This window comes from Crocodylus porosus, unplaced genomic scaffold (assembly GCF_001723895.1).
Source record: "Crocodylus porosus isolate Cpor-Errol unplaced genomic scaffold, CroPor_comp1, whole genome shotgun sequence".
In the NCBI taxonomy this organism is placed as follows: domain Eukaryota; kingdom Metazoa; phylum Chordata; order Crocodylia; family Crocodylidae; genus Crocodylus; species Crocodylus porosus.
In genome coordinates, this window is record NW_017728906.1 from 105,953,184 (window position 1) to 105,966,897 (window position 13,714).

Here is a 13,714-nt window from a genome sequence, read left to right on the forward strand (position 1 = left end):
TTCACCCCTTTTTATTCCTAGTATATAAGTAAACATTTAACCAGGTCTGTACTTCACAAGATTATTATTTAAATCATGGATCCAATAGGTTATAAAGTGCTTACTAGGTGCATGAGTATGGAAGAGAGTGAGACACGAATCTTACCATACTTAGGTGAGGAAAAATTAATCCATTGTGCCACAAGGATGGCACTGATTAGGTGAAAAGCTTTTAAAAATACCTTGGAAACTGTAAGCTACAATTCCATTTTAAGGAGAAAGAGAAAAAAACTAAGAAATTCTTTACCTTTCTCCCTTGCTGCTTAAAGCAGAGTTGTATCACTTGTTCACAGCTAATAAAATGATAAATAATGGAGTAGTGGTATATATTATTTTATCATCTGAATTTTCCAGTGTACTCTCTCTGTGTCATGTGTTTTGAACTTCTAAGATCTTCTGGGTAGGTTCTGCCTTTTTCTCAGTCTTACCAGTATTGAATATAATGAGCCATATCTTACCTACCTATTAAGCATTTAAATGTGGTTCTTTTCTGCCCTATTCAAATACCTAAAAATCCATTAATGCATCTGTGTTTGTAATATGCAGCTAGGATAAGAAGGATCCACATGCTTTTTGTGTTAGGTTTTTCAGAGACTCAAGCAGGGTAAGATAGAATTCCACATAAGGGTTACTAAGGTCACCGTAGGCGGAGTAGCATCCAGCCTAGTATTGATTTGAAAATTATGAAATAATGCTAGTGCCCTTTAATAGAACTGTAGGGATTCCTTATGCTTAGGAACAATTGGGATTCCTTATGCTTACATCAGGGCTTGACAATCTACAGCCCATGGGCCAGATCCTGCCTGTGGACATGGGGGTTTTGGTAGCATTCAGCAGCAGTTGTTTTTCTCTGTTGCCATGGGGGGGAATCAGTAGCTGCAGGCACTCCCCCTGTGCTGCTATAGGATAAATGGTGGCAACAGCTGGGTCCTAGCACTTGTCTTCCAGTGTGCCTCTGGCTCAAACAGGGTCAGTCTGGCCTGAAGCCTAAAAAGATTGCCAACCACTGACTTAAATGACTGATTTTTTTAGAGGACATGATTTGGCCTTTGGAAGTCATTTTCTCTTCATCTTCAGATGCTATTTTCCATCCTATTCAGGTTATTGTCCTCTGTCTTCTTTCATAAGCATGACCAAATAATAATAGAGCAGGCTATCAGGTATATGGCTGGTGAACTGCATACCCTTGTCATCCAGCCAGCAGGGCCCCTAGAGGAGTTAGAATCCCCTGGGCTCCTAGATGAGTTAGTTTTTGGCAATCCATGGAGCCCTATTAAGGATACATGTTGGCAAGCAATGGCTGAATTAATGCCTCCTGACTCGACTCCCCCTGCCAGAGGTGGATCCAGATCTGTCCTATGAGAAATCTGCATTCTGGATCTGGCCCTAGAGACCAAGCAAATCTGAAACCCCTGTGGCAGGAGAAAGCATTTGCCTTTATGCATTCAGTACTAGGAGGCTGTAAAGAGAGTAATCTGTTTTAACAGCAGCATCTAGATCTCGGCTGCTGTCAGTTGCTTAGGATGATACTCTGCAGAACATACAATTAGTGATGTGGTAGCAGTGCTGCTACAGTTGAGCAGTGTACAATGTATACGGCAATGTGTTCACATACTTTAGCAGATTATTGTTCCTTTAAACAAATAATATATTTGTGAAGTATAGCATATTTATACCTAAGCACTATCTGCAAGTGCAGTCATGTAGTAGGTATAGTCTGTTTATAGAATTCCTGTGAATTAACTCATATATTTTATTTTTCTAAACATTTAATGAACACAGAAGGAATAAATATTTTAAATTTCTTAGACTTAAAGGATTTCACAGTGCTAACTAGTATATCAGTATCTAATTATAGAAAATAGGTAAAATAAAAAGTTCTAAGTTGTCACTACACAGACAAAATCAAAGGCTTGCAGTGTGATATGACCAAAGAATGCAAAGAACTATACAAGAGATGTAATGGCTGAGCAGTTGAGGTATCTAGCTACAGATCCAGAGGTGTTGGTTCAGAACTCGTGCTGTAGGCTTCTGCCAGGCAATGCTAGTAGAAACTGGGCTGGGCAGTCGCAGGCAGCTGGGCATAATGCATCATTATGTAACATGCACACGATAGAAGAATAAATGGGCTTTATGAAGGCAAAACAATTAATGTATTAGTGTGATAAATCTTTTCTTACAAAGCCATGTGGTTTGAGTTTTACATCTAGAAAATTAGATTGTGGTCTTGATCCTGCATCTCTTAACTTTGTTAGATTCTGTAGTCTCCCTATGTGGTGTAGTTTAGAGGGAGAAAAGGTAGTTTTTTGGTCTATAGTCACCTCTGGCAGTCCCTACATTACACTTTCTATGGTTCCTTTAAAGAGAGAGACGAATTAAATTTGGAACAAGACATGAACCAGGGTTAAAAAATATACATTCACTAAACACAAGAGTCTGCTTTTCCATTAGGCTACTGATGACAAAGGGAAGTACAAACAGAATGACAGAGGGAATATTTAGTCAAAGTTACCAGTCCCATAATAAGGTATCTATTTGCTATCTGCACCCTCTGGTGCACAGCTTCTAAGTGTTAAATGGTGGTCTAATCTAAGAACTACCAGGAAAAATTACCATCATTACTGAAACCATTTAAAATTAACAATAGTCTCATGATAATCCTTTCATGAGATAAAATAAGTTGACCATAATCATGGTAGAGATGGAGACTTGTATACAAAGCTACATTAAGTGAACATTATACTTGCATATCGGCCTTAAATCTTTATGTAAATCTATCGGTGACACTAACCCCATTACAAATGCAGTCTCTAATTCTGCCCTGTGAAATATTTCCTTTTCACCCAATCCTGATATGAATTTTGTTTGTTAGACTGATATTGAAGCTGTTTTTCGTCTCATTTTTCTTAACATAATATTCCTTTATGTCAAGGATATAGCAAAATTAATAAAATATATTGAAAACTAAAATCTAACAAGTTTTTGAAGGAAGGGTAGTGTTTAATAACTTATTTTGTTCTTGATTATTAAATGTATGGTGATACACAAAAGAGAAAATAATCTTGACTGTTGTTGCATTAAATGTCAATACAAGTAAATATTAACTGTTTGACCGCAACTAATCTGTCTTTTATTTTTTATTGTTTTGCGATAAGATAAAACCAGCCAGGAGTGATCTGCCCAGTTAACTTTGTCCATTTCCTCAAATTTCCCATTTCTTAAGTTTTGTCATCTGCCTTTCGGACTCAGAAACTCATGCTTAGTGCTGTACTAAGCATGGGTTTCTGAGCAGAGATCAGTGCAATGCACTTAATTTTGCTAGAAATGTAAATAAGTTGCTAGTCCTATGTATAAATTAAATACAAACTATAATGCTTATGTTCTGCTTGGTTAACTTGCTCTTCCTGACATTATTTTGGAATAATTAAAGACAACGAAACAGAACATTCAGTTTGAAAACTGCCTTCTAAAACAAAAAATATAAAGTTTATTTGCTTGATTAAATATAAATATGTACATACACAGAAGCTATGCAATAAAGCACATATGTTTTCCTTTTTGGGGATAGTCCCATTGAGTAGGTTATAAAATTCTCTAAAATAAAACTGCTGTATACAGTAAAGAGTCAGTGAGTATGTACGTATTTGTGGCCATGTGGAACACCATACATGTTTGTTGTTCTAGTACTTTTTGTTAATATTTTATTTTAAATACAGTGCTGTTAGATGATTTTGTTTTGAGAACTGATCTACCTTTTTCCTTGGGAAGATCTTTTATATAGTGTCCATGTCAACAGCATCAAATAATACATTTTCTTTTACTGTATTTCTAGGATGTACTGATGGAATTATTAGAGCAGTGTGCTGATGGACTCTGGAAGGCTGAACGTTATGAACTGATTGCTGACATATATAAGCTTATAATTCCCATTTATGAAAAGCGGAGAGATTTTGAGGTATTTGATAGACATTGATTCCTTGTTTTATGCCTTTGGAACCATGCTTTTCAAACAGTATGATATACTGAAACCAACTTGCGTATATAGCATTACAACAATCTTGAAGTAGAAAATTATTCAAATTGTAAATGTATTTCATTTTTAAAAACTCAGAGTTTGACCTCTTACTTCCATAGGCACTTTTCAGGTAAGTCCTGAAAAATTAAGTGGCTTACAGATAGGAAGAAGATAAAGTAATAAACTGTTTTCAGTATTTTTTTTAAATCTTTTTTGAAAGCCAGTGGCAAATACAGGGCCAAATCCAAAGTTTTAGTGCATTTTTAATTCCTGGCCTAGTCAATTAAACTTGTACATACATAACGCATTTTGGGAGGTGATGTTACAATCAGGGTTGGTATTTTTCAGAAACTGTATTAAATATTTATTTGGAAGATAGAAACATAGGACTGAAACATAACTTCCAGACCATCATGTCCAGTCTTCTGTATCTGGCAGTCATTTACCCAAAGATCCTAAAAATGATGCCTTGTAAACCTTCAGACACCACAGCTACAAGGGACAAAAGCAGAAATGCCCATAATGCCCTACAGTAGGCCATAGCAGGGGGAAAAAGCAAAAATGACACAGATACTGGTAATGGTCTGCCAGAAAAAGTGGTTGGTCAGTACATGCCTGGAAGATGCTAGAAAGAAAGACCATACCCCACACTACTAAGGAAGGTTGGGGGGAAAAAATGCCACAGTCCCTGCCAGTCTGACCTGAGGGAAAAATTCCTTCCTGACCTCAAATCTTTTTATTGTTATGATCCCGAGTGAAAGAGTAAGGTTTCTAGGCAGATTTCTCTGAGATTTCTATGTACAAACCCCAGGTTAATTCTGGAAGGCATGGAGCCTTTCCTTGTGGCTTGACTCCCTAGAAATTGAACTGTGGCATAGTGTACAAGTGTTCATTCTACCAGGAGAAATTCTCACTGGGAGCAAGTTCTGCTGAGCTGGTGTTGGTTATTTTTGTCCCAGGAGAAACAGAGTGAACATTTTATACTTCTTTCTACCAGGAGAAAAGCAATTCTCCTAGTAAAAACCTAATGCTTGTCTGTGGTTTTTAGTCCAATAATTCTATTGAGGTATAATTTCTGAATGTTGTTCCTATTATTATTGTTAATATCCAGCCTCTGAAACTGATGTTATTGTCTGTAAGAGATTTACACCTTCATATAGTGCTATATTTACATTTAAGGGGAAGATAAAGTGTTGGTTTGAGTGCTGCCATTTAAAAATTCCGTATTGTCATTTATTTCTAGAGATTAGCTCACCTATATGATACACTTCATCGGGCATACAGCAAAGTGACAGAAGTAATGCATACAGGCAAGAGACTGCTGGGCACTTACTTCAGAGTAGCATTTTTTGGACAGGTAAGTAACTAATATCCCTTCAATTATAGCAGAACTGAAAATATTAATTATTTTGCAAAATATCCTGTTTCACAGTCTACCATTAGTTTTTCTTTGATACTACAAAATAAAAAGCATGATACATTTATTCTGATAGAAATGATTAACCATATTAATTTTTTTTTATTTCAATACATATGTAAAACCTGGCCTAATGCTTCTATACCTTCCTCAGTAAACTTTCTGCTTTTTCTTCTTTCTTCTTTTTTGTGTTACTATCTTAAGGCAGCGGTAAGTTCCTTACAGTGCTTAATTCTTGGTCATTTATTGAGCAATGTCTTGATGTTGCAGTGTGATTTGCAAGATTTGCTTTTCAGCTGTATGCTTTTCTAGCTATTGCAGTTCAAAAAATAACACTCAGTTCCATTTACAGAAACAAATCACCTATTTCCTAAACATCAGTACTGCATGCTTTAAACAAAATCAGACCTTCTGGCTGACTTTGCATTTGAAAACTTCACATGCTCCAATGTCTATCTACATAGTCTATTTCTCAGTAGTAAATATACTGCGGCTTTTTGGTGTGTGTATCCCAGTTGTCAGTTTACTGTGTCAGGTTGATAGTTGACACCTATTTAGGGCATGGGGATTATGTACATTGAACAGTATAACCTTCTGTTTTTTTCTGTTATCTTTTATAACTTCATAGCAATACCAGTTTACAGACAGTGAAACAGATGTGGAGGTAATTGCAGTAACTGCTTTCAAAGCAAGCAATGCAGTAAAAATTACTGCATTTCAGCTTAATTTGATGTGGGTATTTTTGTCAGTCTAGCCTTTGTTTATACATGGTATGTTGTGCTGCTTTCGCTGTTTTGTCTGTGCATCTTATGACAGAAATATTTATTTTTTCTGGTCTTAAACATGAACTCAAGTGGCTTTTTTGCTTTAAAATGGTCACCTGTTTCACCTTCCATACACTTCTATATTGGATTCAGCTAAAAACTCAAAACAGATGGCTAACTTGTGCAGCACTAGGAAAATGGTTAGGACAACTTAATGTAAATAATTTTAAATGAGAGATAATACAAGTGATTTTATTTTGTACAATCCATTTTACATGGAAGAGCTCTTCAGGAGTTTTTCTGTATGTTGCTGTTGAAGATCTAGTTGTGTGCAAAATAATCCCTTGTGCAAGATCAATGATCTGGCAAGTGAAACAGGAATGAAAATGATTCATTTAATATAAATGTGAGAAATAAGTTTTGACCTCAAAAGCTTTAATATTAGCATACCATCTAATTACAACATTCCTCTAAGTTTGTAATTTTATGTTCTTCCATTACCTGTGCACCCATTTTTTGTAAATATACACATTTTCCTTTTTCTTTTTTCTTAGGGTATCTTTTTTACTTGGATTTTATTTTGACATTTTTTTTCTTTCTAATTTTGCTTGAACCTTGGCGTTAAGTGTGTTTGCCTGGAAAAGCACAAACTGCTCAATATAATTGCCTTATACTAATGCCTAATTATTCTTTAAAAATTCTGGTTGTTTCTTTTCACAGGGCTTCTTTGAGGATGAAGATGGAAAGGAGTATATTTATAAAGAACCAAAACTGACACCTCTTTCGGAGATATCCCAGAGACTACAAAAGCTCTACTCTGACAAATTTGGATCGGAAAATGTCAGAATGATCCAGGATTCTGGCAAAGTAGGAATATATTTTCTTACAGAGTAGAACACGTTGTTTAAAAGAAAATGGAGTTCTTCTCACATTCTAATTACTTTGTTCCATGTACCCTTGGACAATCAATAGTGTGAGCTTCAAACATCACTGCATATAAACTTGGTGGCAGGGAATTGTTAGGCACTTGTTTTCAAATAGTGGGAAGCATTGCAATTCATTAGTTTGCTCTGATTTTTCTCTCTGTTTCACATTCCTAATACATTTATCTGTTAACACAAAATTGAATAATTTATTTCAGTGTAGGACATCTGGCCTATTTACTGCCAACAGAGGTATAGTGATGGCTTTGCCAGCTCAAACTAGATCATTCTCAGAGTTTTCCCACTTCTGTGACTTTGGAAGCAGAGGCCAAATTTTTCTTGTTATAGTGAGTTAGTCTTACCCTTCTGAGAACACCTGTGTTTGCATTCAGTTAATTATGGGAATAGGAAGGATATCCTCTCCAGGTACTGATATTGTGCCTATAGTATACTTAATTATTTTTGGTTTCATTGAATCATAGAAAGTTAGGGTTAGAAGGGGGACATCAGGAGGTCATTTAGTCCAACTCCATGCTCAAAGCAGGACCATCCCCAACTAGATCATCCCAGCCAAGGCTGTCTTTGGATCTTAAAAACCTCCTTGTATCAGCTGATATTGGTTCCTGATTTTTTGAGTACCCAGTTGTCTAAACTTTCTTTTAATATAGCTTTCATTGAAATGAATGTAAGCAGTGGGTATGTTTCTGTGATCACATCTCTCTCTTACTTTGCAGCCCTATATAGTGCAAGCATTGTAGAAAATTGTGTATTTTGTATCTCTTCTGATGTTATATGTCCAGCCTCTGATGATTAAATGAAAAAGATGAGTATGTCTTCATTAAAATAAATGTAGCTCCACAGGACCCCAATAGTTCTTCATTTGGAGTAACTGGCAGAATCAGGTCCAAAATTGAATTTTGAGTACCTATGGACTTTCAAACAAATCAAATTTAATTGTGATTTCATTTTTTCCCTATTTTTCTAAAGGTAAATCCTAAGGATTTGGACTCTAAGTATGCATATATTCAAGTTACACATGTAATTCCATACTTTGAGGAAAAGGAGTTACAAGAGAGAAAAACAGACTTTGAGAGGGCTCACAACATTCGGCGTTTTATGTTTGAGATGCCTTTTACTCAATCTGGCAAAAGACAAGGCGGTGTGGAAGAACAGTGTAAACGGCGAACTATTTTGACAGGTATTGTTAGATGGATTTTTTTTTATTGGAATGTTCCTTTTATTTGTTCTTTTTTTATTTAACACTGGATGCTGAGAATTCTTTCATTCAGAGCTGCCAAACGTGCCCCATGCCTCAGAGCTCCTCCTGGGCCAGATGCGTGGTACCACTAGCTGCAACAGCGGTGGGTCCATCAGTGGTGGATGGGAATGGGGTGCACTGTCAGCAGGTCAGGTGGCCACCGGGCAAGCGGGACTGTGTTGGCACAACCCTCAATTGCCCCCTGCCACAAACAGCCATGTACAACAGAGCCTAGATGCCCTGAATTCTGTAGCAGGTCAAACCCTCAAATTTCAGAACTGAGGCTGGCTAGATACAACAGCTATATAGGCTGGATCTGGCCTGTGGGCTGTTTGACACACTGGCTTTAAGTGATGAATGTGTTATATTTTTAAGGAAAATCCAAATTCATTGCAAATATTTCATGAAAGACAAATTAGTTAAACTGATAGAATATTGTAAAAAAAAAAAAAATCATTTGTAGATCCCAAACCATTTTAAAATAGATGTACTGTCAAGAATGCTATTTTACAATAGTGCAACTAAGTCCTCTTAATATGTTCCTGTAAGAGTATTGACCCTGGGGGGAGACATTTCATCAAGTTATTACTTTCCTATTGTACCCCAATAACAGTTTATTATCTAATGCCGAGTGCAATTGCATATACAAATAGGTTCCTACAGGGATTTATTTTCAAAAAATCATAGAAACAGAGGTGGATAACACAACTTAATAAATTAAGGTAGATAAGGGCTCCATACTAACATTCTTGCTACTACGCGTGACAGCACTCAAAATTGGAGATGTTTTTGCTTCAGGGGTCTGCTGTACTCTCATCCCTTTTTATATTCCACACACTAGGAAAAAAGCATTGCAATCCAATTCTCAGTCCACCTCAGGTAGCTTAAAATCTTGGGCACTCTGGGTTCTAGATCTTGAATCATGAACCACAGTCAAAGCCCTTTAGAGACCTTCTGTTTCTCTTTTCTTTATCAAACTCGTTTTCTTTTTGTTTTGATATAATACATTAATAGCCAACTTTTTCTTGGGGCCTTGGCAACTCTTTCCACCACCCCCTCACTTTGCCACGTAGCACCATCATTTTCAGGTACTCTATCTAACCTTTCTTTGGTGTATCCCTATTCTGGAAGAGGTCTTTGCCTCTATGACTCAAGACATGGCTCAGTCATGTGTACTCCAACACTAGTTCATTACACCATGACCTTGGCTTTTGGTCAGCTGCTCATCCAGGTTTGGTTCCTGAACAAGACCCCTGTTCTATAGGACTCAAAAAGAAGACCTTGCTTAATGTAGTCTGAGACTTTATAGTCCAGTTAAGATACTGCTGAAGTCCACAGAGGCCTGAGACTTCACAGGCAGTTATGGCTACCTCTGTAGGTCATAGCAGTTCTGCGCAGATCATCTGGCACTGTCATCTGGCTTGGTAGGTTGCCCTTAGTCAACTCCAGAGAAAACCAGCAATAAACACCCCAGCAGTCGTTGACACATTAGCATTCCACCGCTACCAGTTTGGCACTCATGGCTCCTCTGCTAGTTTCAGCATCTTTTGTGGCCTTAAGTGGCTTTATAATTCTTCAGAACTGTGACTGTCAATCTTTCCTGTCAAGGTGAAGGAAGACTGTGTTAGAAGGCAAAAACTGCACTTATCAGGGCCATTTGGTTTCAGAATGGCACCAGATGCAAGGGACAAAATCAGTCTGTAAAGTAGTCTGAACCTCATATGTAAGTTGAAGCTCTTCATTTGGGTTTCATTTGCTCAGTGCTTTGCAGCTATACCTGGCTTCTGTTCAGTTTTCTGTTCCTGCTTATCCTATTTCGGTGTCCTCAGTTTCTCGGCTCCTGACTTCTGGCACTACCTGGAATATAGATGTGACTCTTGCTTACTGATTAGGACTTGGACTCTTTTGACATGTCCAGACGAGCGCACACATGCCTCTTGCAGCATCTCAAACCCCTTTGAGATGCAAGAGGCATGTACAGGAACAAAAAAAGTTCTCTGCACTGCAAATTTGCAATGCGGGAGCAAAATTAGATACCTGGATATCCAGGGGTCAAAAAATAACCTGAGGGTTAAAAAGCAGGGCAGAGCACAGTCCTAGACCGTGTCCTGAAGCAACTGGAGGCTCGGTCCTCTACAGAAGATGCTTGGGTATCCAGCAAGAGTGTCCTTATGGCTAGCCCTTGCCCCAGTCCTGAAGCACAGCACCTGCCTGTGCCAGGTAAGCAGCAGTGCAGGCTGCAGGGACCTGCACCTGGCTTTGTGGCAGGTAAGTAAGGGGTTGGGGAGGCTAGAGGAGTGGGGAGGGGACCATTAGGGGGCCCCACCTAGCCTCAGCCTCAGCCTCCTGTTCATTCCCCCTACCCCCTATTCATTCCCACCACCACCCCCATTTGAGGGCTGAATGAGCCTGGTAACCTTCCATAACATCTTGGATCTGGGCTCTAGGCAAGCAGCAGATCTCCCAAGACAACAGGTTAGGACAGCATATGAATGCCTCTGTCCCCTGCAGAAGGGAGTCTCCAACCACTGCCATCCATCACTTCCTCTTGTTGGCACTGGTCTTGATCCTCCCGACCTTGGGGAGTCTGGCTTGGCCTCTTGTGGAATGTGCTGTTTCTCCTCTGTTGCTAGGGCTCCTTATCTGTTCTCCAGCAAAACCACTGTAGGTGGGGATGAATATTTATGCTTGTTGCTAGAGGTCACACAAGCTTCCACTTTCCTGGGAGTCCTTGTCTTTTTCCTTCTCTAGCACCACCTCTGGAATTATTTCACCATGCTAAGCGCTTGTATCTGCACTTATTCTAAAAACAACACCAGCATTATGCCAGATGAGGTTCTTGTCTCAATATCATCCCATTTAATAAGGATAAGTTCTGAAGTTTTCAGGACGTGATGGAGCATACAGTCCAGGCCCTTCATATCTGACTAGAGAAAGCCCAGTGGGGTTGTTCACAGTGTAGTTGAAATACTGCTATGCTATAGCTCTACTAAAGTAACCCTGCAAATTAATAAGATGTTAACAGGACTAGCCATGTCGGTTTGGAATAGGACAGTCAACCAGGAGTGTAACCATAAAGATCGGCACCCTGGGTGGCTGCGGCATTAGGGGCAGTGGTGGGAGCCAGGCCAGTGTCAGATATAGTGACCAGGCTGGGAGCTCATTCTCTGGTTGTCCACCCATAGTTATGTTATTGCAAGAAAAATCTCTCTCAGATGGGCTGAATAATTGTCTTGTCATGCACTGTGAAGGTAGCTTGGGTAAATAAGAAAGCTGGGCAATTATGCACTACTCCTGACAGAGTTGAAAGGCTTACCCTTATGCTAGCTTCCAGTTCCAAATATAGTCAGTTACCAAGTTCTTCTGGCCAGCTTCCATGTCAGTAAGCTCATGGTCAACATAACAGGCTCCTTACTTGAGGAGTCCAAAGAAGCCCTTTTAGTCCTCAAGTTTGAAGGGCATATAGCAGTGAAGACTTCATTTCTTGATGCTCCAGATACCACCTCCTATTCTGTAGTTTGGACATGGCTGTCCAGAACTCCAAGACATTCTTCTGCCTGCAACCTTCTGGGTTTTCCAAAGAAGTTCAGAGTTTTACCTTCAAAGAGCTCTTTTTCCTCAGTGCTAAAACCAGTGAGACTATCCATATGCTAAAAGACTCTGGAGCCACTTTGCCTTTTCCAGAAGTGTACCCTCAAGCTCCAAAAGAGAAATATTAAATATTCGAAGAACTTTGTCTGCCTGCATTAAATACTAGGCATTATCCACTTTTACATGTGCCCAGCAGACATCCTCTCCTGCTTCTTTTCTTCTTTCTTCAAGCCTTTGGAATCTCCAAAAAAGTGTCAAGTTTTCTATCGAAGAAAATGTTTTTGGCTATATCATGTGCCACACAGCACCCATCTGGCAGGGTGGAGGAAAGTGGCCTACTCACACCCATTGAGACATCCCATTCTTACCATGCATTTGGCAACTGCCTCTTAAAAAAACTTAAATATAGTCATAATTCAGAATATCCCTACTTTTATTAATAAATTATATTTTTAGTTAATTTTAATTCCAGTTTTAAAAAAAGCAGTTCTATTTGTTCATTTTTCATACTGTTTACAGCCAGAAATGAAAGCTGTTTTAAGCCAAAGGTATTGGAGACTGTTTGCCAGTTTGTTTTTTGTAGTTGATTACTTGTAGTTATGTATTAACTAGACAAAGCTGTTTGCTGTATGAATGAGAAAAAGAAAAGTAGACTGATTTTAAAGAATATTGTAAAATGTCACCAAACTACATTGTTTCTAATGATATTGACAGAAATATGTTATTTAAACTATGTATTGTTTTGTCCTAGCAATACACTGTTTTCCCTACGTGAAAAAGCGCATTCCTGTAATGTATCAGCACCATACTGATCTAAATCCCATTGAAGTCGCCATTGATGCAATGAGCAAAAAGGTTGCTGAACTCAGGCAACTTTGTTCTTCAGCTGAAGTAGATATGATCAAGCTACAACTAAAGCTACAGGGAAGCGTCAGCGTTCAGGTAAGATCATTCAGCTGGCTGTGCAGAAAAACATGGCTATTTCTTTTCATAGTAAAATATAGAATGACAAATACTGAAAAGTTTAAGCTGTCTTTCAGCTGCACAGTTTCAATTTTTATGTACTTTATGAGCCCAAGGCTAAATATCTCACATGTATTTAAAAAAAAAAAAAAAGCTTGGCTCTTTTTGGTTTTGGAGTGAGAGGTTGAAAATAAAATAAAGCAGTGGCTTCCCAAACAGAAAGGAATAATTAATACATTTTGTCTAAGTTTTAAAGTTCACTTCAAATGTAATCATTTTGCATTTGTATCATAGTCCAGGGTTTAGGAAGAAAAAGTGAAGCCAAAAGCACACAGAGATGGACAGAATGTGAAAAGAATAGTGAAACTGAGGAAGAGAGTTAGGAATATGGTGGAAAAGATACACTGGTAATAGATCATGTGGAGGAGTGTGCATGTACATACATATTATAGGGAAATCTTGTTAAGTAATGTAAGCATAGATTTCCTTTTCTTTTCAGATATACTCTTTCTTGCCTAGTTAGTTGGATATAATGGATTTTCTATGATCAGGTCACAAAATCATTGGACTCAGGTGTCACGGTGGATGTATTCTTTCTGGACTTCAGGAAGGCCTTTGACACTGTCTCCCACCCCATTCTCATTAAAAAGCTAGGTGACTGTGGCATTGATGCCTACACAGTCAGATGGGCCGCTAATTGGCTGAGGGGCTGCACCCAGAGAGTGGTGGTGGATGGGTCATATT

At 38.4% G+C, this 13,714-nt stretch overlaps 1 protein-coding gene across 1 annotated transcript in view; it reads left to right on the top strand.

The window, feature by feature from the left end:
* LOC109305491 (dedicator of cytokinesis protein 9-like) overlaps window positions 1-13,714 on the top strand; it is a 161,948-nt gene that overhangs the window by 139,003 nt on the left and 9,231 nt on the right. The window contains exons 9-15 of the mRNA XM_019528491.1: window positions 3,872-3,994; window positions 5,298-5,411; window positions 5,676-5,681; window positions 6,100-6,135; window positions 6,956-7,102; window positions 8,146-8,356; window positions 12,759-12,949. Coding sequence (XP_019384036.1) covers window positions 3,872-3,994; window positions 5,298-5,411; window positions 5,676-5,681; window positions 6,100-6,135; window positions 6,956-7,102; window positions 8,146-8,356; window positions 12,759-12,949 — 828 coding nt within the window. The remainder of the gene's footprint in view (window positions 1-3,871; window positions 3,995-5,297; window positions 5,412-5,675; window positions 5,682-6,099; window positions 6,136-6,955; window positions 7,103-8,145; window positions 8,357-12,758; window positions 12,950-13,714) is intronic.